This window comes from Pyricularia grisea, assembly GCF_004355905.1.
Source record: "Pyricularia grisea strain NI907 chromosome Unknown Pyricularia_grisea_NI907_Scaffold_7, whole genome shotgun sequence".
Classification (NCBI taxonomy): Eukaryota; Fungi; Ascomycota; class Sordariomycetes; order Magnaporthales; family Pyriculariaceae; genus Pyricularia; species Pyricularia grisea.
The window spans coordinates 2,191,743-2,219,543 of NW_022156720.1; the positions used below are offsets into that span (position 1 = coordinate 2,191,743).

Genomic DNA, 27,801 nt, shown 5'->3' on the forward strand with positions numbered 1-27,801 from the left:
ATTAATATTCCTTGACTTGAAATGTGTGTGTGTCGTCGTCATTAAGACTAGCAATCTCGCACTATCGGTGAAGGCACCAACATGCATGCGTGAAGAATGCCTTCCTGCTGCATGATTGGTTTCCCCACGTCCAGCCCCAAATGCGTGCAACCCAACAACGGCCGGACCATTGCAAGCTATCCTGCATGGCCCCGTCATAGGTAAACATGAATGAAGTCAAGGGTAGTAGCTTGCTGATCGACAAACCCTTCTCTTCCACACCTGCCTTCCAACCGTACTAACCCACCAAGCCTACCAGCCTACCCAGATTCCCTATGCGGCATTCAGTCTAGACCGGCTTTTGGTCGCGGCGATCAATCATGTTTGTCGCTGCGATAACGTGTAACCCTCCAACATGATTCTGCACCACACCACCACAAAAATTCCTTGGCATCAATCCAAGCAACCATCCTTCATGCAGGCAGGCTCGCCTTAGCTTGCTGTTAGTCTTCTCGTGTCGTCACCATCATCCAGCCCACGCAAATGCATCAAGGGTCTCTGTGAGACGAGATATGACTTTTTTGTTCTGCACACCGTTGTTTGGATCTGGTGATGGATTTTCTGATAAGAGAAAGGAGGTGTAGAGGGTGTTTGTCGCTTGCTCTTTTGACTGGCACGGTGGCTGTGCCCTTCCCCTCCTTTGCACTTATTTACTGGAATGATAAATGACAATTATAATAATAAAACGCTGTCCGACGTGCCACTTCCCTCTGGCATTTCTGAATTGCATACCATCATCGTTACTTCCTGTGAGACATGACTTGCATGTAGGGTTGTGCCGCCTACGTCGTCATCTCTACCTCACTTTTGACAGGCCTTCCGGTTGACTTTTTTTTTTTTACAGTACTCTTTCTTGTATGATTCTAAACATATACCACGTATAGGACCTTTGTCAAACGGCAAATTTTCTTTCCTATCCAGGGACATATCATTCCAATTTGTCTAGTCCACCACAAAGTACATTCTTCTCACACCATATAACAGAGAAAGACACCTGTGATAACCAGTAACTTGCCACAATGTCGAGGACAAGAAACGACAGCTTGAACCCCGAAAACGATCAAGATGACCGTAGGACCTCAGTTCTCTCCATCTTCTCGTTCCGAGAGCGACATGGATCTATCTTGAGCGGTATTACCGACATCATACCAGAGAATCTACCCCTGCCATCCTCATTTGTACCTACTGCACCCATCGTCCAAGAGATTCTCAGTAGAGACATAGCAGAGTGCTCGGATGAAGACCACGACAACGAAGAAGGAGAGGATAACCATGCTCACGAGCATCGAAGCGACAGCATCAGCCATAGCCAAACGCCACCTCGTGATATTGGTGCCGGCCCAAGCCATCATCATTCCCAGACCACATCCTCAGATGCCAAGCTCGCTTTCCACCCCAACGGCGTTGCCTATGGCCTCTCAGGCTTCTCGGCCGTCTCGATCCAAGGCGTCGACCGTCCCGTTCCTAACCCGCAGGAACTCCAACAGTCGCTGGCTGCCGAGGTCGATCTCCTCCGAGACAACGACCTGATCCCCTCGCACTCGTCTGAGCAGCGGCGTCGAAGCAGCGCCACCTTCTCCGGACGTGTGTACCGCCGCTTCCTGAGCACACGGGTCCGCGACCATGACCAACCCGTCGATATATTCTCCACCGATGTCTTCCGATCCTCCAGCCAGTCGGTCTTGCCGGACGAGCGGGCCCCGCTGCTCGCCCGCCGTCGTCGGCCAAGCACGGACACGGAAGAGACTCTGGGCGAGAGTGACGGCGATTCGGAGGCGGTCAGCGACAGCGATGACGAGTCGGTCCCGACGCCGCCGGCGGACGAGATACACCAGAAGTGGGACTCTGCGGTCGCGGCACAGGTGCTCCGCACGACGTGGCAGCGTGAGACCAAGACGCTGGTGCAGTACTCGGCGCCCCTGATCGTCACGTTCCTCCTCCACTACTCGGTGACGGTGGCGAGCGTGCTAACGGTCGGGCGCCTGGGCATGGTGGAGCTGGCAGCGGTCAACCTGGCCACTATGACGGCGTCTATCACGTGCTACGTTCCAGTTCAGGGGTTGGCGACGTGCCTGGACACGCTCTGCGCGCAGGCGTACGGATCGGGACATAAGCACCTCGTCGGCCTCCAGGCGCAGCGCATGACGTGGTTCCTGTGGATCCTCATGGTGCCCATCGCGGTCCTGTGGTGGTTCTCGGGCCCCATCCTGGAGAAGCTGGTCCCGGGTGAGGAGACGGCCGGCCTGTCGTCGCTTTATTTGAAGGTGCTCATTCTTGGAATGCCAGGTGTGGCGGCGCTCGAGTCGGGCAAGAGATTCGTCCAGGCCCAGGGCTTGTTCCACGCCACCACCTACGTGTTGCTCATCACGGCGCCCCTCAGCTTCTTCCTGAACTGGCTGTTCGTCTTCAGGTTTGGCTGGGGTTTTGCTGGATCTGCCAGTGCCATGGCCATCGTTCAGAACCTGATCCCGATTCTTCTGGTGCTCTATGTTGTCTTGTTTGAGGGGAAAGAGTGCTGGAGTGGGTTCTCGTGGAAAGCTTTCAGGAACTGGGGTAAGTTGTTTATTTTTGCCCTTCACAAATTCCATGACGCTTGTCCAGGGATTGAATTTTACCTGGCTCTATAACACAAAGGAAGCTAACGGTTGACTTGTGTCGTCTTAGGCCCCATGATCAAGCTGGCACTCCCGGGCATGATCATGATTGAAGCTCAGTTCTCCGTGCTTGAGATCCTCACCATTGCAGCGGGTCAGCTTGGAACCGCTCATCTCGCCGCCCAGAGTGTCTTGGTCACGGTTACTTCGACATCGTTCAACATCCCTTTTCCGTTGGCAATTGCAACATCAACACGGGTTGCAAACCTCATTGGAGCGAACCTCGGCGATGCCGCCAGGACGACGACAAAAGTGGTATGTGACAATAAATTACTCCAAATCTCATTCTTTTTTTGTGATTGTGTCAAATAACTAACAGTGGACATACTGACAAAAACTAAAGGCCATTTTTGCTGCACTGGTAGTCGGCGTCTTCAACATGATCATGCTCATCGCACTCCGCCGAGTCTTGCCCGCCGTGTTCACAGACGACGAGAGGGTGATAGACATTGCCTCGACCACCATGATCGTCTGCGGAATCATGCAAATCTTTGACGCCCTTGCCGCCGTGTCCCACGGTATTCTCAGGGGTGTAGGTCGTCAGGCCATCGGGGGCTACGCGAACCTGTTTTCGTACTACTTTGTAGCCCTCCCTGTTTCGCTCTCCACTGCTTTTGCATTGGGTTGGAAGCTCAGTGGTCTGTGGGCTGGTTTGGTTTCTGGACTTGCAGTGTAAGTTTTTGCCATTTCTTGGGGGTTGACAAGAGGAACAACAGGGTTTGCCAGCTCGAACCATCTGCTGACTTTATGTGTTATTTTTTTGCAGTGTGTCTGCCCTCGAGTTGTTGTATCTGTACAACTCGGACTGGGACAGTGCCATCGCCCAGGCCGTGGCGAGGATGCGCTCGGAAGAGGTTGAGATCGTTGAGCCAAAGGCCGCGGGTACTTTGGGGCCTAATTAGTGGCCAATTGTTTCGGGTTTGATTGCATGTTGAAGCATGAGTGTTGGAATTTGTTTCGTGCACTTGATTAGCAACGCATTTCTGTTTGGTTTCTGTTTTTAGCGGTCTTTTTTGTTGGTTTACACTTTCTTTTTTTTATTTATCGTTGCATGACCAAAATGGTGCAGGGGGTAACTTTCTATACCCCAGATTTGGAATGAACCGAAACGCAGCTTTTCGTTCCGATTTTACCGTAATTTGGATTCTATGAGGTTCAAGTGTGTCGGGAATATAATCAGAATTTGTTGTGTTTATACATTTGAATCGAGTGAATAGCTAGTTTTATATTCACTCATCCCCTTGCGATACAACCCCAAGAGGCTGCAACTGCGATCACATCCAAAATAATCTTCAGTGGTTCCTGGTCCCTTTTGACAATGAAGAGTCAGGAACATTTCACTCCCAAGGACTCCAGTGTTGTTATTTTAGGAGTGAATATATCACGAAAATGCGGATAACGATACAAGTCAAGTTATAAGCAAAATGAGTCCTCTGAAAAGTTTTCATCTTCCACTCATTTCAGCATTTTTTGTTCACACAATATGTAACACTGATGAACATAGAACATTAAGCAGTGTCATTAAGCCTTTTGAAAATAGTCCTAATCGTGGGTCATCATCTCTCATCTCATCATTGTTTTTTTGTCTCTTTTCCCCCCATCTAATCACAATTTCCCCCCTTTTTAAATCAGGTCGTGATCACAAAGCTTGCCGTGCGAAGCGGTAAAGTCGATCGAGTTGATGGAATCAGCAGCCCACCTCCTGACGGAAGCCATGGTTGCGTTCTGGGGGGTCTTGGGCACGATCTCCGTCCCGTCGATGGCCAGGACGGCGAGGGCGTGAGCGGCAGCCAGGGCGTTGGGGTGGATCAGCTCAGGCTTTGCGTTGGTGATGTTGTCGCAGGCCTGGTGGTAGCAGTCGTCCTCCTCGGGCGCCGTGCCGGTGAACAGGCCACCGACGGGCTTGTTGATGACCTGCAGGAAGGGAACGTAGTCGGTGCCTCCCGTCAGGCCCGTCGGGCGCACGTCCTTGCCCTGTGCGATCAGGGACTCGGCCAGCAGGTCCTCGATCTTGTCGGAGCCCGGGGGACCGCCAGGCCCGACGCGGTCGCCGACGCCGTCAAAGACGTAGTGCACGCCGCGAGAGACCATGTCGAAGTTCATGTACAGCAGCAGGTCGTCGACCTCGGGCTTGTCCTTGATGTCGTTGACGTAGAATCTGGACCCCCAGAGGCCGTTCTCCTCGGCGCCCCACCACGCGAACCGGACCTTGTTGGTGGTGGAGAACTTGCTGAGACCCCTGGCGAGCTCGAGGATCAGCGACGTGCCGGAGCCGTCGTCGTTGACGCCCGGGCCGGCCTGGACCGAGTCGAGGTGGGCGCCTAACATGACGACGTTCTTGTCGTCGCCGTGCGTGGTCTCGGCGATGACGTTTTGTGTGATGCGCTCCTCGATCAGCTGCTGGATGTTGCTAAACACCTCGATCTTCTCGCCCGACTCGAGGCGAGCCTTGAGCCGGAGAGCCGGCTCCCTGTCGACGATGACCCCCGGGGCGTAGAGCGGGTTGGGCATGGACAGCGAGCCCGCCGTCAGCTTCTGGTCGTTGAGGTTGTAGATGAGGACCGAGTCGGCGCCGGCAGCCGCGGCGGCCAGCAGCTTGCCGGCAAAGGTGGTGCCGTCGGGGCACAGGCCACGCTCGACCAGCACGACCTTGCCCTCGGCGTCGATGTCGGCGTAGTTGGCCACGTCGCAGCCGGCCGCGCCCTCGGGACCCAGGACAAGCTCCCTGGTGATACCCTCGCCGTTGGGCGTGCTGGGGGTGTAGGTGAGGGCGACGGTGCGCAGGGACTCGTCGCCGACGCGGGTCTCGGCCGCAGTGGTCAGGGTGAAGAGGGCTGGGAAGTCCTGCTTGCTGACGGTGAAGCCCTTGAGCTTGGAGACCTCTTCGAAAATGAAGTCGACCGATGCTGCGTAGCCGGGAAGGCCAAACGCACGGTTGCCTCCATTGGCGTAGGCGATATCATTGAGCTTCTGGAGGTTTCCCATCAAGCTGCAAGTGGACATGTTAGCTCTGTTTTTTTTTTCTGAGTCCAGAAACTAGTCCAGGGCATGCACATCTTTTGACATTGCTTCTATGCCCCTAGGACTATAATAAACTGGGAACTTACCCATCAACCGTGATCAGCTCTTGGAGCTTCTCCGATTCGACCGGTGGCCTGCAGTCCTTGGCATGCGATAGAAGGGGCATCAAAGCCCACAGGGCGGACGCGCTGCTGATCCTCATATTGACTTGATTTTTCTCTTGATACTTGTGTTATGATATACTACAAGTTTAAGCAGGCAAAGTATGTCAGGTCCAGTCAAAATAAGACCGAGGAACATAGACTTCACATCGACAACAGTGGAATAAAAAAAAACTCAAGAGACAGAAACGGTCTTCTTTATTAACCGCAATTTATACGATCTGCGTCCCGAGGTTGGTTGGTTTTTCTTTCTCTCTAATCTCGGGTGGAGTGCGCCAAGAATATGCTCACTCAACCAATGGGCCGCCCAAGGTTTTAGAGAGAACAAAAAAAAAAAAAAAAAAAAAAAAAAAAAAGAATTGGCAAGAACACTTGTTTTCGTAATTGCCCGATGAAAGTGTCTTTGTTAGGCTTGGCTAAGAGAGCGGTTAACGGCAAAAAAATACCTCTGGTTGCGGGATGAATAATTGACGCACCAACATCTTGTTCGCTAGGAAACCGTCGGTGAAGTGGCGAGCTCTGGATGCGGATCAAGGTCAGATCAGGAAGGTCATGCAAGTCGCCAAGGCTATCGATGGACTGACCAGGGCTCAGCTGGGCGGATGGATAGGCTTGGCTGCCTGTTTTGTTTGGGGGTGTTGAGAATGTTTTTTTTTTCACGGCGTGCTGCATTAGACTTAGTCCATTATATACTTTTTCTGGTACGGATTTTGGAACCAAAATAAAGATTAATATGTGAATATGTAACATGTAGGCATGGCCAATTAAGGCATAAGGTCACGGGGCGTTTTTCCAACAGAAAGCTTTGAGAGTTTGTTGCCAAGCATGTCTGGGAGATTACTTTTGATGTCGTGAGTTGAAGTGCAAAATTATAGAAGAAACAAAAGAACAAAAAGAGAAAAGAAAAAGAAATACTGTATCAAAAGTGGGACCAAACTTCTCCGCATCTTTAGCTCCAAATTACGTAGTAAGCCCTGGATTTCTCCTCGTCACCGGTGGTGAGATTTCAATTTGATATCTATCGTAATACTATATACCTTGTTCTAGGTCTAGTCTAGTCTAGTCTAGAACGGAAGGTTATATTCACGATCAGTCTCGGCGAAATCAATAAGATAGACAAACACTTACTATCCAATCTACCGGTACTGTGGTGAGACACAGGTTCAAACTAAATCACAAATCTTCATCATTCATAAAGTTCTGCAACCATTTACTCCGGCCCGTGAAGCTACGGAGACGCTTTCCAAAGATCCTAGACAAGGGGGTTCCTTAGTGTTAGCCAAACATCGGCCAATTATTTTGTAGCACAATCAGGGGGAAACTTAACTGAACTCAATTGCACCAATTAAAAAGATGACCATCGAGTCTCAACTTACCACAAAGGGACCGTCAGCAAAGTAACCCCCAGGAACAACGACCCCAGGATGCAAAACACAACCAGGGGCCCCTGCATCGCCAGCCAGTCGTTGATAAAGTACGTGAAGCCAAAAGTGAGCAGGTTCCTGGCGTTGATGGCGACAAACGCCTCCTCGTTGAGCCGGCGGTAGCAGTCGATGACGTAGCCAAACACGCACGTCGACGCAAAAACCAAACTCATGTTGGCCAGGCCGAAGCACAGCACGGGGCCGACCCAGTGCGTCTGGTTGTGGACGGTGGCGCCGAAGCCGAAGAAGCCGACCACGCCGAGAACCCCCGCCACCGCCATGAGCGGCAGCCGGAACTCGGGCTCGTACACGCCCCGATTCTTGCGCGTCAGGTACAGGCAGATCCAGTCGTTGAGTGGTCCAGACATGAGCTCACCCACGATGGTTAGGATGAAGGGCGAGAGGCTTATCAGGCCGGTCTGGCTGATTGTGAAGTTGTAAGGTGGGTTGATGAAGATGACGGCGTTGACGACGGAGAATACGACTATCCAGGTCATAAGTGTCCCTGTGGTGGAGATGAAGGGCGTTGACGCATGTCAACAAAGCCCGACTTTAAATTGAGCCATAAGTTGAGGGGGCATAATCAGCTCACCGTATATCAGAAACCCCCATAGCACTGCCGGGTAAAAGAAAAGCACCACAGGCCTCAAGAAAACCTTCCACAGCGGTGCATGACTGTAACGGCCCGTAAACACACGGAGCGATCGTAGGTAGCTGTGTTTCAGTTCCGCTTCCTGACCAGCAACCATGGAAACTTCCTCGGCCGCACTCTTCTCCCCATGGATTTCCTCCTTGACACCTCCCACCGCCCTCGTCCTCGTCTCTTCACCACGCCGGTACATGGTCTCTGGCACCAGAAACACGACGCACAGCATCAAGACGCCAAAGAAGATGGCGCACACCCCAAACGTCCACCGATACCCGTCCCGCTCGATGATGTAACCGGCGATCAACGCCCCGCCGCTGATGCCCGTCAGCAGGAACATGTTCCAGACGGCGATCCTGGTGGCGCGCTCGTGGACGAAGTAGAGGTCCCCGATGGTGCACTGCACGAGGATCTCATAAGGGGCCATACCAATGCCGGCGATGATGCGGCTGGCGAGGAAGGACGAGTAAGTGGTGGTGACGGCGCCCCAGACGCTCGTGGCGAACATAATGGCGATGGCGCCAATGTAGATGGGCCTGCGGCCGATGATCTTGGCCAGCGGGTTGGTGAGGAAGAGCGACAGGCCGATGGAGAGGATCAGCCACGCCGTCGCCTCGGATAGGATCTGGACAGTGATGCCGAGGTCGATCGACACCTGGACGAAGCCCGGCGAGAGCATCGGTCCGTAGGCGCCAACCACCGCTGCCGACATGGCGACGATCAAAAGGACCACTTCTTTTTTCCATTGAGGCCACTTTTGTGAGGTGGGCAAGCAATTCGTGAGATTAGTGTTGATTAGTGTTGATTTTTTTTTTTAAAAGGTGTCATAGCTTGGGAGATCAAGAGAGTGAATGGACTCCCCCTACATTCAACGGATCGTTGGGACTGTCGGTTGGTTGAGGGACCAGGATGACGTCCTTGTACCGTCCTTTGCCCTTCTTGAGTAGTTCTATCGGGACGTCGGTCAGCTCCGGTGGTAAGTCATCCTGATCATTCATGAAAGCTGTTTATATGTATCGTCAGTGGTTCAATACGACGGCCTGCTGCCTTTGGACGGACAATCGACAAGGGGTTTTGAGCCACAAACGTACCCGTGCCGGGCACGAGTTCCATCTTTTTGCATTCTAGAATCCCAAACGGCATTGTGGCGAGAGAAGTTTTAATAAGAGAGGAGAATTAGTTGATGTATCACGGCAAACAAGCACATCTAAGAGTCAACAAAATAATCCTCATCCCACAGTCAATTTGGGGTGCTTATTCTATTTTATAAAAAAAAAAAAAAAAAAAAAAAAAAAAACCTAGGCACCGAGTGCCACAAAGTTGAAAGGGGTTTGCCATTGATACATTCACAGTCCCAAACTCCGGAAGTCGACAGTTGTGACCTACAACTGACTTCCCCGCGCACTTTCACCTACCTACATTTCGTCATGTTACCTTGGGTGTATCAAAGAAGACGTTGAGTGGTCAGCCAGAGTTGCATCTTCTTGGACGGCCAAATGATCCGGCTGACTATGCAGTGGGCCGAAGTATCTATCTGCAGTGCAACCATGGATTTTACTACCGGATGTGACAATGCAGCTTCGTGATGACTGGGGGGATTCGAGGGCAAATTTGGACTACATCACGGCACTTATTACTCTCCTTGATGCCGATCTGGTCTTTTGATGAAGATATTGACAGTGAGATGATTTAGTCTACTTCGAGAATTAGTGCTAGGATTAGAGTAGATATACCTCTGTCTTATGTGCAAATATCAAATCGTAATTTTTATTGCTGCATTGTTTGAAGTGTTTTTTTTTCCCTCTTTTTCTTCTTCTTCTGCGAGTTTGATCTTATCTCAGCTAGACTGGGCGGGCCTGAAGTGGTCAGGGCCCTGAAATGGTCAACACGCACCCCACCAAATTTATATGCGATCGTAGCTATAATCAACAAAACAACAAACTTGACGCGTAAATATACCCACCACAACGTTGTTTTAAAGCCGTAAAAAAGCCGTAATGTTTTCAAATTTGGAATATCGCTTATTAGAGGCCGCGATTTTGGTGCAAGCGGGCGTACCTAAAACGTAAACCGCCAAAATTTGGTCAATATCGCGAACCACGTTAAAACGACGCGTTAAAAAAGGAAAAACCCGGCAACAAACCCATAAATAATATTAGATTTTATTTCCAAAACAGGAATCGTTCTTTTATAATTGGATTAAAAACGAAGAACAAATAAAAAGGGCGCCGACGCACCAAATCGTTAGGGAATTCGCTTTTTTAATATTTCCAACCGAACGACGAATATACGTTTTTGGCCGGCGTTGGCTCAGGGCTTTTTTACGGCGCTATCCAACGATCCGTACCAAAATTGGGCGCTTATTAAAAGGAATAAAAACCGAAAAAGCTATTGGTAAAACTATTTACAAATTCCAAACGTAATATCGACGTTTTATCGAATATTATTTAATTTGTTAATAAAATATCGTAAATATAAACGAACACGGGTTTTAATAAGGCGATACAAAAACGGAAACGGTATTGGGATTTTATTTACAATTTAAAATTAAAATAAAAAGCTTAAACGATTTAATTTGGGCGTTGATTATCGAAACCGTAACCGCTATAGGCAAAAAATTAACTCCGGTCGTAATATTAAAAAACGTAACGTTATAAAAATAGTAATTTCCGGTTTTATTTCCGATTTGGAAATTCGATTTAACCCTAATAAATTAAAATTTATTTAAAATCGCCTTTAAATGGCTAAACGAAATTTATTTACCGGAAATAAAACCGGAAAACCCGTTAAAATACCGGTTATTAATATTTAACAAATATATAACGCACACGTTAGCAAAATTCATATATAACGCTTATTATAACCGCGTTATAATCGAATATTTACCTTTTCACTCCTTACATCTTACTTAACCGCTCGACGTATCGGTATTTAACGCTATAAAAAAATATTATCGTTAAAATACGAAATTTTTCGCTAATATAAATATTATTACACCGGAACAAAAAAAAAAATTTATCCAAACATACGAATAAACTTCTAACGTAGGAATTTTTAACCGGAATATAATTGCAAATTTTAAAAAAACCGGAATTTAGCCGCCTTTTTCGAATAAAACGGCTATATTTAAAAAAATTGTCGATACCGATCGCCCACCCGTTTTCCCACCCGTAAACTTTTTTATTATCGATACCGTTAGCGATATTATCGTTTTTAACACCCCAAAAACGTCGTAAAATATACGCGTAGGGGTTTAGCAAATATAGAAATATTTTGGTAAAATTTAACGAAATTTATCGCTATTTTTTCGCAAAATCGCCAAAAGGATGGATTTTTAAATCATTTAAATCGCTAATTTTTAAGCCGAAAACGCACGTTTCGCCGAAAAAATTAAAAAATATAAACCTATACCGCGTAAAATAGTTAAAAAAAATTAACAAAATCGGTTTACAAACATAAAGGATATTTACAGGGTTTAAAACGAAGTAAAAAACAAAAGGCCGGTTTTAAAGATTACGGTATTGCGAAAATACCAAATTTAGGATTACAACGTCGATTTTCCGGCTTTATTTTCTGCTCAGGATTATTAGGAATAGCAACCCAGTTAATAGCTACAATTTAATACATTTTTACCGCAAAATAGCTGAGATTTTGAGTGAATTGTTTGTTTTGTTGTTCCAGTTATGCCGGGCCCACGCTGACCACTTCAGGGCCCTGACCACTTCAGGCCCGCCCAGTCTAGATACTAAATATACGACCATCTAAAATCAGTCCGTTTGTTAATTTTACGTACCTCAGGTAATTTAAATAACAATTGGGATTCCTCAATAGACATGATAAATACAGACAATCCACCGTTTTCGTATTCGAGCGGACAATAATACTCGGGCAACCCTTGGGCCCGATTGATCATAAGACGAAAAAAAAAAAAAAAAAAAAAAAAAAAAAAAAAAAAAAAAAAAAAAAAAAAAAAAAAAAAAAAAAAAAAAAGGAAAAAAAAAAAAAAAAAATCTGAAAAACAAAGAAACTCAGGCACCTACCTTACCTACAGTAAGTGTACATAGTAGCTGTGCCATAGCAACACATCAAATACTGGTGTAGTGGACCAATCCCCGCGTTCGCCAGAACCCACACTGCCGAAACTACTCCGTACATACGTTGTACAGTTCCCAAAGTGGTAGAAAACCAGTGGGTGATTTAATACTGTGTGAAACCTTGACCAGTTTGTGTACAATGTATTATGCATTTCTCCATCGGTTTACCCTTATCTTGTGCACAAATCACAAACCGCAACCACTTTTCTTTGTCGCCTCCCATCCCATCTCGCAGCATCGAATCGTCCCCAAATGTACATACAGTACACATGCCAATTGCGCTTGGCCGTTGGGTAGAACCTGGTTTGCGAGACCGCCCAAATGCCACCCTGGTGCCGAAAAATCCCATAGCAGTTTTGAGGGAATTTAGTACCACCGCGAATTGATGGGTAAAGCTTACGGGAAGTTGATGTGCTTTTTTTTTACTTTTTATTTTATTTTTTAGACGACAACCTAAAAAAAATTATATAATAACATGCTCATGGATTTGCCCTACAGAACAAGAAGATCTCAATTTATATTTACAGTAGGTGGGATACCAAATTGATGCGCACCACAAATACCCGCAAACATCTACCGTTCTATATACATCAAGTAAGGTTACCAGGCTACGTAATACGAGACCAAGCCCATCCACATCCATCCATCCATCCATTTATTCATTGGCATCCATCCCCTTTCCCAGCACCGGTTGTTTCTTTCTCCCATTGATGCCCCTCCCTAATTATCATGCCCCTCCCACTTGCTGCCCGAAATCTGTGGGGATCAACTGGAGAAAAAAAAAACACTGGAGATGCCCGCGAGAGATCAGTCTCCCAAGCCGTGGCCGCCCTTGCCGCCCTTTACTTATCCATCATTACAAAATAATTATACAGGCTTTTCAATCTGCCTTTGTCACCATTACAAATACAGAAGATGTCGTTGGTCATGCAGGAGATGTAGTGTATTTTTCTTTTCTAGAACTGGTTTTTTAAAACCTCCCCACTGCCGATCGGGGCTAGTGCCAACCAACCAAGCCTTGAACTAGACGGTAGACTAGAACATTCTGGCCTTATTGCTACGTATGGACCTGTCCAAACTCTACACGGATTCTATGTATTTTCTTGGTACACTGCTACCCTTGATTAAGTACCTACCGTTAGGTATGGGAGGTAAGATAGGCTTGACGAGTATCTATCAATCACATGGTACTCGTCATCAACACGCGTATACCGGATTTGCAATGCATTACTATATCCCTGACATATCTTTACTATATATGAAAACAAGGCCAGACGAACGATTTCAAATTATTGTCCAAACGGCCAAAGGCAGCCTCGTCGATTATATGTATCCACGAGATAGTCAAGGGTGTTGGACTGAGCGAGCGGGCGAGGCGGGTTGTAACAAGGCCGCTCCATACTCCATACGCGAGCTCCATCATCCCCACAACCTACTTTTCCTTAGCCGGCTAGTCTCGCTTCTTTTTAACCCCTCAATACCCCAATGTCTATTCTGTCCCAAGAGACTTGTTTTTGTTTACTTTGTGCTTCTTCTTCTTTTTTTTTTTTTTGGGCCCCAGAAGAAAGTCCCATCATCTTATAAGAGCAAGCAATAAACACTTCGGATGACATAACATCCATCCACGTGGTTAATACAGCAGACATACACAAGGTTGTTTTATTGCAACTCTTCTTTTCGTAGGATACGACGACATCCCAGTCCTGAACCAATGGCAACCAACGGAAACGGAACGCATGTCCCGTCTCGTCCGGGGCCCCCTGCGGCGACCATTCAAACCGATGTCGTCATAATCGGGGCCGGTCCGGCCGGCGCGTCGCTGGCTTGCTTTCTAGGCAGCCATGGCATCAAGGGACTTATAGTGGCAGCGACCTCGACGACCGCTGATACTCCCCGCGCCCACATCACCAACATGGCTGCATTGGGTATGTTGCAGGTCCCCGAGCCAGCTGGTTTAGTTTTCAGTGACGTAAAAATAACAGCCCCTTATAAACTGCCTTTTCTGCCGGGGTGCTAATTCCAAATCCTAGAATGCTTGAGGGATATCGACCTTGAAAAGAAATGCATCCACCTAGCTACTCATGGGGACTCCATGGTGCACTCCCGCTGGTGCTACAGCATGGCGGGCAGGGAGTACGCCCGGATACACTCGTGGGGTAATAGCCCAACGCGAAAGGTTGGTCAATGTGGCATCGAAATCCTAAGCAGTCCAACATGAGACTGGGGTCGACGCTCTATGATCCTGACAACTTACTTGCCTTGCTCGCCAGGGAGAATATGAGAAATACAGCCCCTGCACGCCTGGTGATCTCCCCCAGACTCTCCTAGAGCCGGAATTGGTTCGTTACGCGACCTTGAACGGCTTCCAGATTCGATGGGATACCGAGTTCCAGTCCTTCCAGGAAGGAGATGACGGCGTAACCGTCACCGTCTTGGACAAGATCACGGGCCTCAACTACTGCATCGAGGCCAAGTACCTCTTCGGCGCGGACGGCGCACGTTCCCGCATAGTCTCGCAGCTCGAGCTCCCACTCACACGGACCCCTGGTGGTGGTCTCGCCATCAACGTCCAGATCAAGGCCGACCTCTCGCATCTGATGAAGTACCGAACCGGCAACTTGCATTGGGTGATGCAGCCGGACCGTGAGCACACCGACTTCTGCTTCTTCGCCGTGGTAAGGATGGTCAAGCCTTGGACCGAGTGGATGTTCATCCTGTTCCCCGTCAAGGGCTACGTCATGGACCCCAGGCCGACGATGGAGCAGTACCAAAAGAACATCCGCCAGCTCATCGGCGACGACACGCCGTTTGAGATCATGCGCGTGAACACCTGGACGGTCAATGAGACCGTGGCCGACAACTACCAGCGCGGCAGGGTCATGTGTCTGGGTGATGCGGTGCACCGCCACCCTCCGTTCAACGGCCTTGGCTCCAACACGTGCATCCAGGATGCATTCAACCTTGCTTGGAAGGTCGCATATGTGATGCAAGGTGAGACATAGCATCCATATCCAGTCAGAACTTTTACTTGTATAAGCAAAATCACGCAATATTACACATATACTAACATGCGTTACACACCCGCTCTAAAGGCAAGGCCGGGCCCGAGCTGTTGAAAACCTACACTCCGGAGCGGCAGCCCGTCGGAAAGGGAATCGTCAAGCGGGCCAACGACGGGTTCCGGGACCACAACCACATCTTCAACGCTATAGGGCACATCCTACCGACTCTCGAGGAGCGCAAGCAGGCCCTCGCGGAGCTGGCATCCGACACGGACAAGGGCAGGAAGCGACGGGCGGACCTGCAGTGGGCGATCGCCAACTCGGAGCACGAGTTCCACGGCCTCGGCATCGAGATGAACCAGGACTACACGACGCTGCCGTCGACGGGAATCTACACCGAGGACGAGGCGACTACTTTTGCCGACGTCGAGGAGCCGGCCAACCCGGACGTGGTGCTGTACCACTTCCCCTCGACCAAGCCGGGCCGCAGGCTGCCGCACGTCTGGATCAACACGGCCGTGCCTACCGACATGGTCACCACCATCGACCTCTCCGGGAAGGGCGGCTTCTCGCTCTTCACGGGCATCGGCGGCGACGCGGCGTGGAGGAAGGCGGCGGCCGAGGTTTCTGACCTGCTCGGTGTCCCGATCCGGGCCTACTCCATCGGAATCGGCCTCCAGTACGAGGACATCTACGGAGACTGGGCCCGCGTCAGGGCCGTCGAGGAGTCGGGCTGCGTCCTGGCCAGGCCGGACCGGTTCGTCGCGTGGAGGTGTCGCGAGCTGAACAGGGATGGTGGCGAGGCTTGGGCCAAGAGCAAGTTGGAGACGGTAATGAGGGCTGTGCTGTCGAGGTAGAAGTAAAGGAGGAAAACAAAGTACAAAAGGGGAGGAGGGGTTATTTGTGATTTGATTATTTGGGTCCATTTTAATTGAGGCTGTGTTGGCGAACTACACTTGTCCTGTTTGTTTTGAAAACAACATGCCCTGTCTGACGCCCAAGGACGGACGGGTAGTAGTGCACAGCCTGTGTGGGGTTCGCCAAACGACAGCACCGGCGGTCGCTAACGGGTCCCCACCAAGCCCACAGCTTTGCAGGCAACTACAACTAACTGCACCCACCATTCAAGCCCATTTTATTTGTAAATGGCCTCAAGCATAAGGTAAGATGCGACACTAAATGAAAGGGTGGCGAAGTGAGGTCATGTGCAGCCGTTTTGTTTGACAGCCTCGAGTTTAGGTAAGATGAAGGGCTTATATTTTTCTCCAACTTTTTCTTCTTTTTTTCTCTCTTTAATTCTGCTGCCTAATGGAGGGACTTTTTGGCATTATCCGAATTATTCAATGGAGAACTTGGTTAAATGCCTCATGAATGCTTCATAGGTATAAATGAAATTGAATCGACCAGATTATCTTGACTTTTGTTCCAAGATCACTTATAATATTTCGATTAAGACATCTATTTATCCACTTTAGCTCATTAAGCTAACATAACCACCCATATCCTTATAATTCATCTTGTAATTTCAGAAAGTAGCTACCAACAAATCCATCAAATATAAAAAAAAACCATGAGAAGTGCAAAGGAAGCAGAAGGGTTGGGCAAACCACTCCCGGCTCTACCAGCGCAGTCATCATCAATGCTTGACGTCGGCGAGAGCTCAAGAGACGCACCATCAGAACCACCACAATACGAAGAAGTAAACACCTCAGCATCAAGGGCATCAGCAGCAGCAGAAGCAGAATTCGCATCCCAAGAATCACTACCACCTCCGTCTGCACCTCCAACAACCAATCCCTCCTCCCTACCAGACCCACCACCATATGCCGAGGACGCCGCGCTGGTGCAGGACATACTCATCCCGGCCGGCACGCTCCGGCTGGCCGACAGGTCCATCTTCGCCGCCGAGGCGGGCCCAGATGCGGCGCCGCTGTACGAGCTCGACCAGACCATCGGGTACTCGCGCACCGCGTTTGGGACCATCACACTCTCACGGCTCGAGCACCGCATCAAGCGCGGCTCCGAGGTCGCCACGCGGGTCAGGGCCATCTCGGAGCTGGTGCAGACGCCGCCCGTGACCGGTCCGACCTTCCCCTTCCACGCGCGCGCCACCATCGCCAAGGCCCACACGCTCGGCTCCCTGGGTCTGGTGTCGTACGTCGGCGGCTACCACGTCCACCGCGCCGAGGGAAAGGGTATGGTGCAGGGGGAACAGCTGTTCCGGGCTACGAGGCCGCACAAGAATCACGGCGAGCTGACTGACAGCAATGATTGGTTTGCCGTCGGCGGCATGGCTGGCACGGTTGTTGTGGCTGCTGACAACGGCGGGGGCGGGGGCGGGGGCGGGGGCGGGGGCCAGGGTTCGAGCAACAGCCGGTCGGGCCGCGGACGAAGCTTGAGTAGGAGCTTTGACGGCGGTGGCGGCGTGTTGATCGCGAGGGAGAACACGGAGCGTGAGGGCATGCACACGCTCGAGATCCTTGTCTCGCTGGACCAGCGGACGCGGGATGCGCTTGTTGCCTCGTGGTGCCTGCGGCTGTGGGAAGACATTGCTGCACGTAACAAAGTGAGTCTGAGGGGCTTGGGAGATCATACCCAACTGCCTTTTTTTCGTTTCTTTTAATAGGATGATAAAAGGACCATACGAGGCTTGAAGCTTTCTTCTAGGTCACATAGCTGACACTTCTGTTGCATTGTAGCCTCTATACGATGCGAAATCCAAGACAACAAGCACTCTTAAGATTCTAGCACGGAACTTTCATTTCTAGGGTCTTGAGAGAAAGATATATCTACAGAGACTTTTCTGTACAGCTGGTCCCGGTAATACAAGGGCATCAAAAATCAAAAGACTTGTTGACCGTGTGACTTTGGCGACCAGGTCAAGCCTTTGCTGGCTCAAGTTCTATACTCATAATGTCCAAGGCATGCGGGAGTAAGGCGCATGTACAACTGTGCCGTTCAAGTGCCGGTGTCTCTGGCACACACCACTTGAAATTAATCCGCTCGTATTAATAGTTCCTCCAATTATATGGTTGCCCGCAACGTAAGGACTGATAGCTCGTTTATCATTTCCAACTGCAAGGCGTCAGTGGGGAACTGGTTCCTTTTAGATAGCCCTGTTGTTACATGACCCTCGAGTTATTTACTCAACCGAGTCAATTGGAGCCCTCGGTCTTTTACCTTTCAATTCACATACAATCAACCCAGATTTGTCTAGCTCACAACCATGGAATAATTCTCAGTAGCAGCCCATATAATGTTATGAGATAGATGGGCGAGCAAGCATCCCGCCGTGACAGAAACAAGGTCGCATATGGCAATATAACCGGCATCTGCCGGCCCAAGTCAAGGCACTGGTTGGCTATATTGGATGCTGGGCAGACGCAAACCCAGTCCATAGGTGGGGGACGGGTAAGGAAAAAAGAGAATAAACATAGGTGCCCGGAATGTAATCTGTATTTGTCCCAAGATGATCATAATTGAAGGCCTGCTGGGTATCACATCTTACTTTCCAAGCATTCAATCGGCATCATCCATGCGGGATATTCGCGGTCAAAGTGTGGACGGAGCTTGATTTCATCCAATGAGCCCCCAGCCCCTCAAACTTCAAAGTCATTTTTGATGGCCCACGCAGGTTATTACTTGGCGTGGCATATTTCCCCACGATCCGAGGGAAATATCCATATTGTCGTTCCCGTCATAGTGTGTGTACAAGTCGGTATATCATTCCCTGCCAAGTGACGTTCGACCATAAATAAAATGTCACCCAACACCTCACACCAGGGGTAAACCGCTTAGCTGTCATGATTTCGATCATAGTAATCATCAGTCTGCTATCAAATCCTGGACGTGTTCCTACGCCATAGTTACCATGCATTTCCGAGCAGTAGTATCGCTTCTTTTGGCCGGCACGGCAGTTGCCATGCCCGCGTCGGCCATCTTTAGCCGACAAGAAGCAACCTGCAGTACTCCGACAGACTTTCCGGCCGTGAACGAGAGGCAGCTGCCGGACCCTTGGAAGATGGCCAGTGGCAAGTCCGTCTCATCCGCCGCGGACTGGACCTGTCGTCAGGCCGAGATGAGCAAGGCCCTGCAGCAGTACGTCCTAGGCGACTATCCACCCCCTCCAGACTCGGTCACTGCCACGGCCACCGCGACCGGCCTGAACATCCAGATCAAGGTTGGCAGCAACACCAGAGCAATCTCTGTCGCCATTACCAAGCCTACCAACCCGGGCGCCTCAGGAGGTCCGGCCATCATCGGCATCGGCGGCATCTCGATCCCTGTACCCACTGGCATTGGTCGTATCAACTTTGGGAATGACGCCTGCGCATCACAGGCCGGGTCGCAAAGCCATGGAACAGGGTGGTTCTTCGATCTGCACGGCCGCAGTCACAGCGCAGGTGCCACCACAGCCTGGGCCTGGTGTGTAGGCCGCATCATCGACGCCCTGGAGCAGTTGGGTCCGGCAGTGACTGGCATCAACACTGCCAGGCTGGGCGTCAGCGGATGCAGCCGCAACGGTAAGGGTGCCTTCATCGTCGGCGCCCTCGAGAAGCGCATTGCTCTTACGATTCCGCAGGAGTCTGGGTCGGGCGGGGCGGCCTGCTGGCGGATATCGGATTCGGAAAAGGCCAAGGGCAAAAACATCCAGACGGCGAGCCAGATCGTCACCGAGAACGCATGGTTCTCGCCACGATTCAACTCCTTCACCAGCAGAACGACGACAATTCCGGCGGACCACCACTTCCTAGCAGCCATGGTGGCACCAAGGGGCCTATTCGTCATTGAAAACGACATCGATTGGCTGGGTCCTGTGAGCACGACGGCATGTATGAAGGCGGGTAGGGCAATCTACCAGGCTCTGGGCGTGGGGCCGAGCATGGGGTTTTCGCTCGTCGGCGGTCACCAGCATTGCCAATTCCCGTCAGCGACGACGGCCAACCTCAACTCTTACATCAACAGGTTCTTGCTTGGAACGGGCCAAACGAACAATGTGGAAACGAGCAGTGCTACGGTCAATATGGCCGAGTGGACCAGCAGCTGGTCCACAGCGCCACAGATCACCTTGACGTCGCCTGCGCGGGTTTGAGGCCAATTGTAGCATCTACTAGGTGGTCGCTAGTAGCTTCATTTTGTCCAAGATATGACAAGACAAATATAATCACATGTGCGCTGCGATGGGTTACTGGAGGATGAGACGAGCACTTGAAGCTGTAGTACAGTCATATCAGATCCAATCTGCCGACGTTGGTTGGAAAAATAATCCATCAAAAGACAATTCAAAGTGTTTAGTGATCAGTGCAAGTTGGGATCTCCCTCCCATTTCGCAGAATGATGCGTCGCTGGGTACCTGCCCGGTCTTCAAAGGTTTAATGCCCCACCTACCTCCAGTAAACCCCACCCTACCCACTTCACCCAAAGGCGGTAAGTCAATTGAAGCGCGATCAATGAACGGCAGAAAAAAAAAGTTTCAGGGACTGAGCTGCGCCAGATGCTTCTCAAAAAGAAAAAAAAAAGAATAGTAACACTAAACTTAGGTGGTAAGCCAAGGTGGACGGACTTCCAATTTAAACACCACCCATCCTTTAAGACAGAAAAATGGCGGCCGAAGTTGTACCATTACAGCAGCTCAAGTTGCCTGCGGGCCCGTCGCCCGTAACGGCTGAGCAGAAATACTGGAAGTCTTTCACCAACCAAAAGTCGCATACCTCGACGGCATCATGGCCCGTCACCCATATCAGCTTCCCCGCGCCCATGGCCGGGGGATACTCGTCGGCAACCTCAACCACTGCCGTCAAGAACAACGATGTCTTTGCTGTCACCGCTGGTCCCCGAGTCGACGTCTACAGCATACGGCGACGTGAACCCCTCAAGACCATCAGCCACTTCGACACGGCTGCCCGTTCCGGTGAAATCCGACCCGACGGCCGAGTTTTGCTGGCCGGTGAGGACTCTGGAAGGATGCAGGTCTTTGACGTCGCCGGCTCGACCCGTGCTGCTCTGAGGACTTGGAACATACACAAGCAGCCCGTATGGGTCACCAAGTGGTCGCCGAGACCTGGCGACTTGACCACACTCATGAGCTGCTCTGACGACAAGACAGTTCGCCTCTGGGACCTCCCCTCGGCCGACCCGACGAGAACATTTGTTGGCCATCAGGACTACGTGCGCAGCGGTGCCTTCATGACGGGGCCTGCCGCCACCGGAAGCGGCAACATCCTCGTCACCGGATCTTACGACTCGACCGTGCGGCTCTGGGACGCCCGTGTTCCAGGCCCGGCAGTGCTCACCTTCCAGCATACGGCCCCAATCGAGGCAGTCCTACCTTTACCATCAGGCACCACCATTCTCGCTGCCTCAGGAAATTCCATCTCGGTCCTCGACGTTGTGCACGCCCGGCCTCTGCGCACGATAACCAACCACCAAAAGACGGTCACCTCGCTCTGTCTGGCCAGCAACGGCCGCCGCGTCTTGTCGGGCGGCCTCGATGGGCACGTCAAGGTCTACGACGCCGAGTCGGGCGGGTGGAATGTCGTGGCCAGCACAAAGTACCCTTCCCCCGTCACGTCGCTGTCCGTCATCTCTGCCGGCGCCAACGCGGCAGACCGCCACCTGGCCGTCGGCATGGCGTCCGGTCTTCTCAACATCCGTACGCGCCTGACGGGCGCCGCGGCCGACCGCGAGCGCGAGCTCGAGGTTGCCCGCACCATGACCGAGGTGTCGGACCTGCGCGCCATGGACGCCGCGCGCGACAAGAGGAAGCGCGCCGCCCAGCACTCGCTTGCCCTGGACAAGGCCGGCTTGGGCGCCGACTTTGTCATCGACGCCACGGGCGGCAAGGGACGCAAGACCCGCGCCGCCAAGGAGCCCAAGTGGCAGAAGGACCTGAGGCACCAGAAGTATCGGCAGGCGCTGGACCGTGTCCTCGACGTCACCTCCCCGGAGCACTCGCGCATGGCCGTGTTGACGCTGCTGACGGCCCTGCGGCACCGCAGTGCCCTCGTGCACGCCCTAGAGGGCCGCGATGAAGAGACAGTCCAGCCCATCCTGTCCTGGGTCACCCGCCACGTCGTCGACCCGCGCTACGTCTCGGTCTGCGTCGACGTCGGCCTCCACCTCCTGGACCTGTACGCAGAGTATGCCGACAGGTCACCGGAGCTCGAGCAGGGTTTCCGCATGCTCAGGAGCCAGGTGGTCAAGGAGGTAGAAAGGGCGCAGATGGCCTGCCAGACCGGTGGCATGCTGGAGACCTTGATGGTGAGCTCCGAGGCCTGAGAACAAGAAAATTAATGGTTCAACTATTGGAACGGCCTGAGATGTTGATTTTTTTGGATTTCAAAATTTGGTCGGCTCATCTCATCAAAGTAGCTACGGTACGGTATATTATTGGACGTGTGGTGTATACCCCTTTTGTGTTCGGAATTTGTGTAAAAGGGGTTTGCTATTTTCGAGGGATCCCCTTGGGTGATTGCTCGTTTTTTTTTTGCATTGCGTCGGCGTACGGTTTGTTTCAAAAAAAAGAACAGGATGAAAATAAAGGTGGATTTACATAGTTTGATCTTGCCAAAACAAAACACGTTGTAGGTGAAAACAGAATCATCATCACTAAATCCAAGCTTGTGAAAACATGCGAAAGACGTGGACAAGGTCTAGGGACACGCGTGACCAAGGACACCACGTCCCAAGGCATAAAAACCAGTATGGAATATCACACGCATCGAGAAGCCAGCCCCTTGTTTCCAAAAAAACACCTTGTCCAGGCAAATCTTGTTATAGTTGCAGTTGTAGTTGTGGTTGGGAGGGAGAAGAAAACCCATATCGAGTCATGAATATCGCCAACAATACATTCGTAAGAAAGGCCGTTTCCATAAAACTCCACAAAAAGAAGAAAAAAAAAAAAAGAAAACCCCAGTAAATACCCAAGCAAGATGAACTAACAAAACAAACAGGAAAGAATCCAGAAAAGAATCCTAAAGCCGAGGCGCAAATTTGACGAAACCACAACACTTCCCCCACACCCCACGCTTTCCTCGAGATTCCTTCAAAGTCATATACAAACACTTGGTAGCCCACGCTGTGATAGCGAGTGTCATCTCTGCCAAAAGATAAAGCAACAAGAAAAGCAAGAGCTCCCGATTCCGTCTGTCTAACCGGCCAAACGAATCCAAGAACCCAGAAAAGAAAAGGATGGGTTTTCGTGAAGCATTTTCCTCGTATCGTCGTTAAGCACACACCACATCAACGAGAAAGCTACTGCTTCTGCTTAATTTGGGCTCAAAGAATGGCCCTTTCACGTTTACGTCTCAGGGGGAAGATGAGAGGGGAACGCAGTTAGCATTCCACTGAGCAACCGGCAATCATCGGGCGTACGGCCGGTTCATGAGGGCGATCTCGCGTGTAATCTCGCTCCACTCGAGCTCGCGTTGGATCTCGCCGTTCCAGTGCAGCTGCAACAATTCCTCCCACTTCAGAAGCTCATACGCGAAGCGCAGGTGTGGCTGGATAATGACGTTCAGGCGGCGTGCACGAACAAAGCTGTACGCCCGTGGCACTGAAAGTTTCAGCTCCTTCATGACCTCGGCGATGCAGATTGTCGCGCTGCGTGAGACGCCTACGCGGCAGTGAACAAGGGTTGCTGTACCATTGCGGCGGCCGCGTTCTGTTAAATTGAAAGAACAAATCCCCTCGTCAGTCAAACAGGTCGGTAGTAGGGGGTTCATGGAGCTCCAAGAGAGAGGACTTACCAATGAATTCCAAACACCGCTGGAACTCGCACGTCAGAGGGTCGATTCCGTTGTCTTGGACGTTCTCGACGATACAGACATTTTCTGGTCCCCACTGTTCCAGCTCGCCATCACGCCACATCGCTGTCTCTCCAACACTCAAGATCTGTCCGATACCTAATTCTCGCAGAAGATCGGGGTTGTTTGCGTGGCCGAGGTTCCCGAGATACATATAATCTAAGATCCTACTGGGCAAAGACCCATCGAGTCCGGCCAGCCACTTTGGTTCATTCCGTTCGCTCTGCAACATTGCAGTCATTTCAGCTAAGCTGGTGGTGTCTGCATGAACAGGAGACGAAGACAACAACCGGGGCGCTATCGCCGTTAGCAGAGCAACATCTGTCGGGTACGCAAAGAAATTTCGCTTCTTGACCCTGTGCAAGTGCAACCACGCTTCGGGGACGGGCATCCCCGTCGCATAGCTGACATAGGCAATTGCAAGCATCGTGGACTCGGTATACCCGTCCTGGCAGTGAATAAGAATCTTTCGGGGTGGGAATTTTGACCGGCTGCTGGTCTCCGTCATAGCTTCATCATCGTCGATATCGACTGGGTCCGGACAGGTCCCTTGGGCGAGGTGGTAAAGCCATTTACATGTGTCCAGAATACCGTCTGCCTCGGTCTGGGACCAGGTTGGCGGCAGGATGGAACCCGATGATGGGAATTCGAGAAACATTTGCTGTATCACCTCATCGGGCATCCCGACGAGTGCCTGGAGGCAGACTGGGCTCAGTTGAGCCATATCGTTGCACTCTATGAAAATATCGTAGTCCTGATCCTCGCCCGAAGATGGGTCAGGCGTTGGGCCGAGAAAAACATTTGGTGCAATCTCGGAAGCCTTGGTCATGGCGTACATCTCCCTTCTCTCTTGGGTAAAGAGATCGACGACTCTGCCGGTCAAGCGGCCGCCGGAATCAACAGCCACTATCTCTGGGTGATTCTTCTCAAAGTTGGAGAAGCGCGAAAGGCACACAAAGGTGTTGTACTCTGGGAGCGCCAGATCGCCTTGGTCTATATGCTTCTGGCGCCAAGCTTGTTGTGCATTGGCTATGTCCCAGCCGACCTTACGCACCAGGGGTTCGTCATCGCCGTACACTACTATGTCTGAAGTCATGGCGGATTTCGCTGACTGAATCTGAAAGTTACGGACAGAGAATCCGTCTTTGGGATCAACATCGATAAACTCGGCAGCATCACTCTGCAGAAACTCTTGAGGAGCAATGGCTCCCTTGAGCCGCGAGGTGCTGAGATCACCATCGGCCTTGACGAGTGTCACGCTGCGCAGACAGTGAGGCGTCCGGCGTAAAGAACGGCGACGCTGGACAAAGAATGCCTGCTGGATGTGGTTCTGGGGATGCAGGCCGTGCAGCCATGGGAAGACTGCTGAAGGGTCTGGCAAAGGTTGCCTCGCAATGTGATCTAGAGCGTCGGCTATGTCTCTGGGGGTGAGCTGGTAGACGACAAGGCTGCCGCCATCGGCAGACCCCAAGCGTGGGAAAGCATCAGGAGGAAACAGGATCGATTGAGATAATTCGGTAACGGCAGCATGGTCGGAATCGAGGGACTCGAGCGTTGGTGGGTGGTTATCGTGAGGGTGAGACGCGGATCTTGGGACGGGACCCGGAGGGCATACTGGTAGATGTTTATTCGGTACTGGGTTCGCGTTGAGGCTGTCTATGGCAATGGAAGACGAGCTCAGAGAGAGACCCGAGGAGGCTCGGTGGGCAGGGATTGGTCGGGGGAGAGCAATGGTAGCCATGGCATTCGGTGTGTCGCACGCACAGTCGTCGGAAGCTTGTCTTGACAAAAGAGCGACAAGCGACTCGAGGTCATGCCCTTAAGCCAAAGCGATGCAGAACGATCTGCCGATGGTATAGGTATGCCTGTATGATATAGTGACAGGCGGTATTTCTTGTCGTTTGCGGTCAGATTCGATGTGGATATAAACGAAGTTACGTTATCCAACTGGAAGCTGGTCGTAGACGGGGACGAGACGAGACTTCTGCGTTTCGCGACGAGTGCTTGTCCGTGCCCGTATGAGAATAGAAAGTCTTTGTGGGGATCTAGTTCAAAGCAAGGTAATTGTCTGTCGCTTTCGTCTTTGTGCAGAGACGTCAACCTTGGGACGATAAAGGTTTCTTTAACAGCACACCAACTAGTCGTATCTTAATACGGTGACCTCGTTATACGAATGGAATTTAATTGAAAATGATGGAAAAGGAACTCGAGAACAACCAAACCAAAAGTAGGTGTCTAGACCACAAACTACCTACCTACACCTCAGGTAGGTAGATATCGGGATCTTGATCTGGGGGGTGACCTTCAGTGGGCCAAGGTTACTTCAGGCTAGGGATTAACACCCCTGTCCGATAGATAACTGAATTAATTGCCTTTAGGATGGATGCTAGGCCTAGTCTTTGTTTGTTTGGACGCCAACAAATCAGGGGTCAGCTTTGCCGTTCAAGGGGTCACAAGTTTTGTTTGGTCCAGCGACGGCGGGGAAGATAAAGACGAGTCGGAATTTGGTCCGGATGATTGATTGAAATGAAATTGATTTGGATCGGGGCTTGTTTGATTGAGCTTTCTTTGCTTTGACCAAGCTGTATATGTGTTTACTATCAGTGAATAAGGTAAGGTAGCTACCTACGCTTGTCCCTGCTGGAGACCTCTCCTATGATGCCATATCGCAAACACGAAAGATAACCAGTGATAGTCACATTTTTCTGCGTCTTGTGGTTCCATTCCTATTTTTGACAGTGGAGGCCGGGCATCGCTGCCTGTACAGTAGTAGGATGCTATTTGCCGCTCTCTCCCAATCTGTGCGGGGGCTCTGGGGTTTGATGGACTTGGGGGGGTGGAGGGGTAAAGGACCCTGCAAGCCAATAGCGTCCCAAGCCGGGGCTCCAATGTGGTAAGGGCGGGACAGGCGGTGCAGCGCTAATGCTGTTTTCGTCTCGCAGCTCTGGGCGTTTTTGGAGCAGAGATGCTCGAAGCTTTTCGTGATGCAGGGCTAAGGCCAGTTGGTTGCTGTGTGTTCGCCATGCATGCATGCCGTTGCGTCGCAATAACGACACCAGGAATGGAGCGAGGAGAGAGACTAAAGTTATTCGGTATTTTAGGGGGCACCCCGCTTGGAATTCATTTCTTCATTCTGCCTACGCGTTCACAGCCAAGAACTGTTCTGGAGCCAATGCAACACCAGAAGCTGCATTTGAAAGCAGAAAGAGTGAAGAGTAAAGAGTGAAATAAAACAAGGGCAAGCTTCCTACCTAGCTATGCTAGATACATGGAAATATTCAACTCAGACCTACAAAGTCTCAATCATGGTAATCATTCTCAGAATCTGATGGTGCCATGTCGCCCCATGGTCGAAACAACTGACGAGGCAAATGGGCAGTTTGGATAGGTTCGACAGGGGCGTCACCCAGCTGCAGCTGAGCGGAGTCTGTCACAAATGTCCCGCTGGTGTGACCGAGTTGCGGGGGTGGGTCATGGTCAGTGCTTCCGTTCCGGTTGCCCTACGAAGTAAACCACGAAACTCCCTGTTGAATGGATTGGTGTTTGAATCAGTTCCGGACTTCAAGGGTTGCTATGCTTGCTACCTTTTTGAAGTTTATACACTGCTGGGGATATTGTTTCAGATAACCCATCCTCAACTCGGCGACAATTTTTTCCGTAGGTATTGAAAAAAAAAAAAAAAAATCTGCTTTAGCTGCCACAAACATGAGGTTTCAATGCATATACCTAGCAATCGGTTATCCTAGAATTCACCTTCTGGCTTGCTCGCTAAGCTGCAGCTATCCTCAAGATACCTCAGCTAGCAAAGATTAGACTCCGTCAACCGTACATATCTCTACTGTACAATTGCGCATCACCCAACCACTTCAAATTCCAGACTAGGTCTAGTTCTAGAACTAGATAGTTCTAATTATTCTAGCACATTGAGCCCCACCTTGAGCTGTTGCGCGTAGTCA

At 50.9% G+C, this 27,801-nt stretch overlaps 8 protein-coding genes across 8 annotated transcripts; 5 read left to right on the plus strand and 3 right to left on the minus strand.

The window, feature by feature from the left end:
- The first annotated feature begins 786 nt into the window (after positions 1-786).
- On the plus strand, positions 787-3,952 carry PgNI_09662 (uncharacterized protein). The gene is made up of 4 exons (XM_031129644.1): positions 787-2,592; positions 2,704-2,948; positions 3,037-3,365; positions 3,460-3,952. The coding sequence occupies exons 1-4, from the start codon at positions 1,059-1,061 to the stop codon at positions 3,593-3,595; spliced, it is 2,244 nt and encodes a 747-aa protein (XP_030977571.1). The 5' UTR covers positions 787-1,058; the 3' UTR covers positions 3,596-3,952.
- Positions 3,953-4,316: 364 nt separating this feature from the next.
- On the minus strand, positions 4,317-6,133 carry PgNI_09663 (uncharacterized protein; the record flags this gene model as incomplete). Its single annotated transcript, XM_031129645.1, has 2 exons — positions 5,801-6,133; positions 4,317-5,682 (listed from the first exon to the last, which is right to left on the minus strand). The coding sequence occupies exons 1-2, from the start codon at positions 5,914-5,916 to the stop codon at positions 4,317-4,319; spliced, it is 1,482 nt and encodes a 493-aa protein (XP_030977572.1). The 5' UTR covers positions 5,917-6,133.
- A 732-nt stretch (positions 6,134-6,865) lies between these two features.
- On the minus strand, positions 6,866-9,195 carry PgNI_09664 (uncharacterized protein). Its single transcript, XM_031129646.1, has 4 exons — positions 9,037-9,195; positions 7,892-8,948; positions 7,252-7,804; positions 6,866-7,127 (listed from the first exon to the last, which is right to left on the minus strand). Exons 1-2 carry the CDS (start codon positions 9,086-9,088, stop codon positions 8,785-8,787), a joined length of 216 nt encoding a protein of 71 aa, XP_030977567.1. The 5' UTR covers positions 9,089-9,195; the 3' UTR covers positions 6,866-7,127; positions 7,252-7,804; positions 7,892-8,784.
- Positions 9,196-13,599: 4,404 nt separating this feature from the next.
- On the plus strand, positions 13,600-15,937 carry PgNI_09665 (uncharacterized protein). The gene is made up of 4 exons (XM_031129647.1): positions 13,600-13,964; positions 14,070-14,215; positions 14,310-15,030; positions 15,132-15,937. The coding sequence occupies exons 1-4, from the start codon at positions 13,751-13,753 to the stop codon at positions 15,896-15,898; spliced, it is 1,848 nt and encodes a 615-aa protein (XP_030977568.1). The 5' UTR covers positions 13,600-13,750; the 3' UTR covers positions 15,899-15,937.
- A 674-nt stretch (positions 15,938-16,611) lies between these two features.
- PgNI_09666 (uncharacterized protein) lies at positions 16,612-18,474 on the plus strand (the record flags this gene model as incomplete). Its single annotated transcript, XM_031129648.1, has 2 exons — positions 16,612-17,607; positions 17,741-18,474. 2 exons carry the CDS (start codon positions 16,612-16,614, stop codon positions 17,807-17,809), a joined length of 1,065 nt encoding a protein of 354 aa, XP_030977992.1. The 3' UTR covers positions 17,810-18,474.
- Positions 18,475-18,510: 36 nt separating this feature from the next.
- PgNI_09667 (uncharacterized protein) lies at positions 18,511-20,133 on the plus strand (the record flags this gene model as incomplete). The annotated part of the gene is made up of 2 exons (XM_031129649.1): positions 18,511-18,598; positions 18,908-20,133. The coding sequence occupies 2 exons, from the start codon at positions 18,511-18,513 to the stop codon at positions 20,131-20,133; spliced, it is 1,314 nt and encodes a 437-aa protein (XP_030977993.1).
- Positions 20,134-20,642: 509 nt separating this feature from the next.
- On the plus strand, positions 20,643-22,319 carry PgNI_09668 (uncharacterized protein; the record flags this gene model as incomplete). The annotated part of the gene is made up of 1 exon (XM_031129650.1): positions 20,643-22,319. One exon carries the CDS (start codon positions 20,643-20,645, stop codon positions 22,317-22,319), a length of 1,677 nt encoding a protein of 558 aa, XP_030978312.1.
- Positions 22,320-22,629: 310 nt separating this feature from the next.
- On the minus strand, positions 22,630-26,012 carry PgNI_09669 (uncharacterized protein). Its single transcript, XM_031129651.1, has 2 exons — positions 23,789-26,012; positions 22,630-23,703 (listed from the first exon to the last, which is right to left on the minus strand). Exons 1-2 carry the CDS (start codon positions 25,584-25,586, stop codon positions 23,402-23,404), a joined length of 2,100 nt encoding a protein of 699 aa, XP_030977573.1. The 5' UTR covers positions 25,587-26,012; the 3' UTR covers positions 22,630-23,401.
- Between the last annotated feature and the right edge of the window lie 1,789 nt (positions 26,013-27,801).

What these genes read in the sequence shown, in the direction of transcription:
- PgNI_09662 (XM_031129644.1), top strand. Translation starts at nt 1,059, where the DNA reads ATGTCGAGGACAAGAAACGACAGCTTGAACCCCGAAAACGATCAAGAT. An exon ending in CCAGGACGACGACAAAAGTG is followed by an intron (nt 2,949 to 3,036) that starts GTATGTGACAAT and finishes CAAAAACTAAAG; the next exon opens with GCCATTTTTGCTGCACTGGT. An exon ending in TTGGTTTCTGGACTTGCAGT is followed by an intron (nt 3,366 to 3,459) that starts GTAAGTTTTTGC and finishes ATTTTTTTGCAG; the next exon opens with TGTGTCTGCCCTCGAGTTGT.
- PgNI_09664 (XM_031129646.1), bottom strand. Translation starts at nt 9,088, where the DNA reads ATGCCGTTTGGGATTCTAGAATGCAAAAAGATGGAACTCGTGCCCGGC. An exon ending in GGAACTCGTGCCCGGCACGG is followed by an intron (nt 8,949 to 9,036) that starts GTACGTTTGTGG and finishes ACATATAAACAG; the next exon opens with CTTTCATGAATGATCAGGAT.
- PgNI_09665 (XM_031129647.1), top strand. Translation starts at nt 13,751, where the DNA reads ATGGCAACCAACGGAAACGGAACGCATGTCCCGTCTCGTCCGGGGCCC. An exon ending in CACCAACATGGCTGCATTGG is followed by an intron (nt 13,965 to 14,069) that starts GTATGTTGCAGG and finishes TCCAAATCCTAG; the next exon opens with AATGCTTGAGGGATATCGAC. An exon ending in GGTCGCATATGTGATGCAAG is followed by an intron (nt 15,031 to 15,131) that starts GTGAGACATAGC and finishes CCCGCTCTAAAG; the next exon opens with GCAAGGCCGGGCCCGAGCTG.
- PgNI_09669 (XM_031129651.1), bottom strand. Translation starts at nt 25,586, where the DNA reads ATGGCTACCATTGCTCTCCCCCGACCAATCCCTGCCCACCGAGCCTCC. An exon ending in GCGGTGTTTGGAATTCATTG is followed by an intron (nt 23,704 to 23,788) that starts GTAAGTCCTCTC and finishes TCAATTTAACAG; the next exon opens with AACGCGGCCGCCGCAATGGT.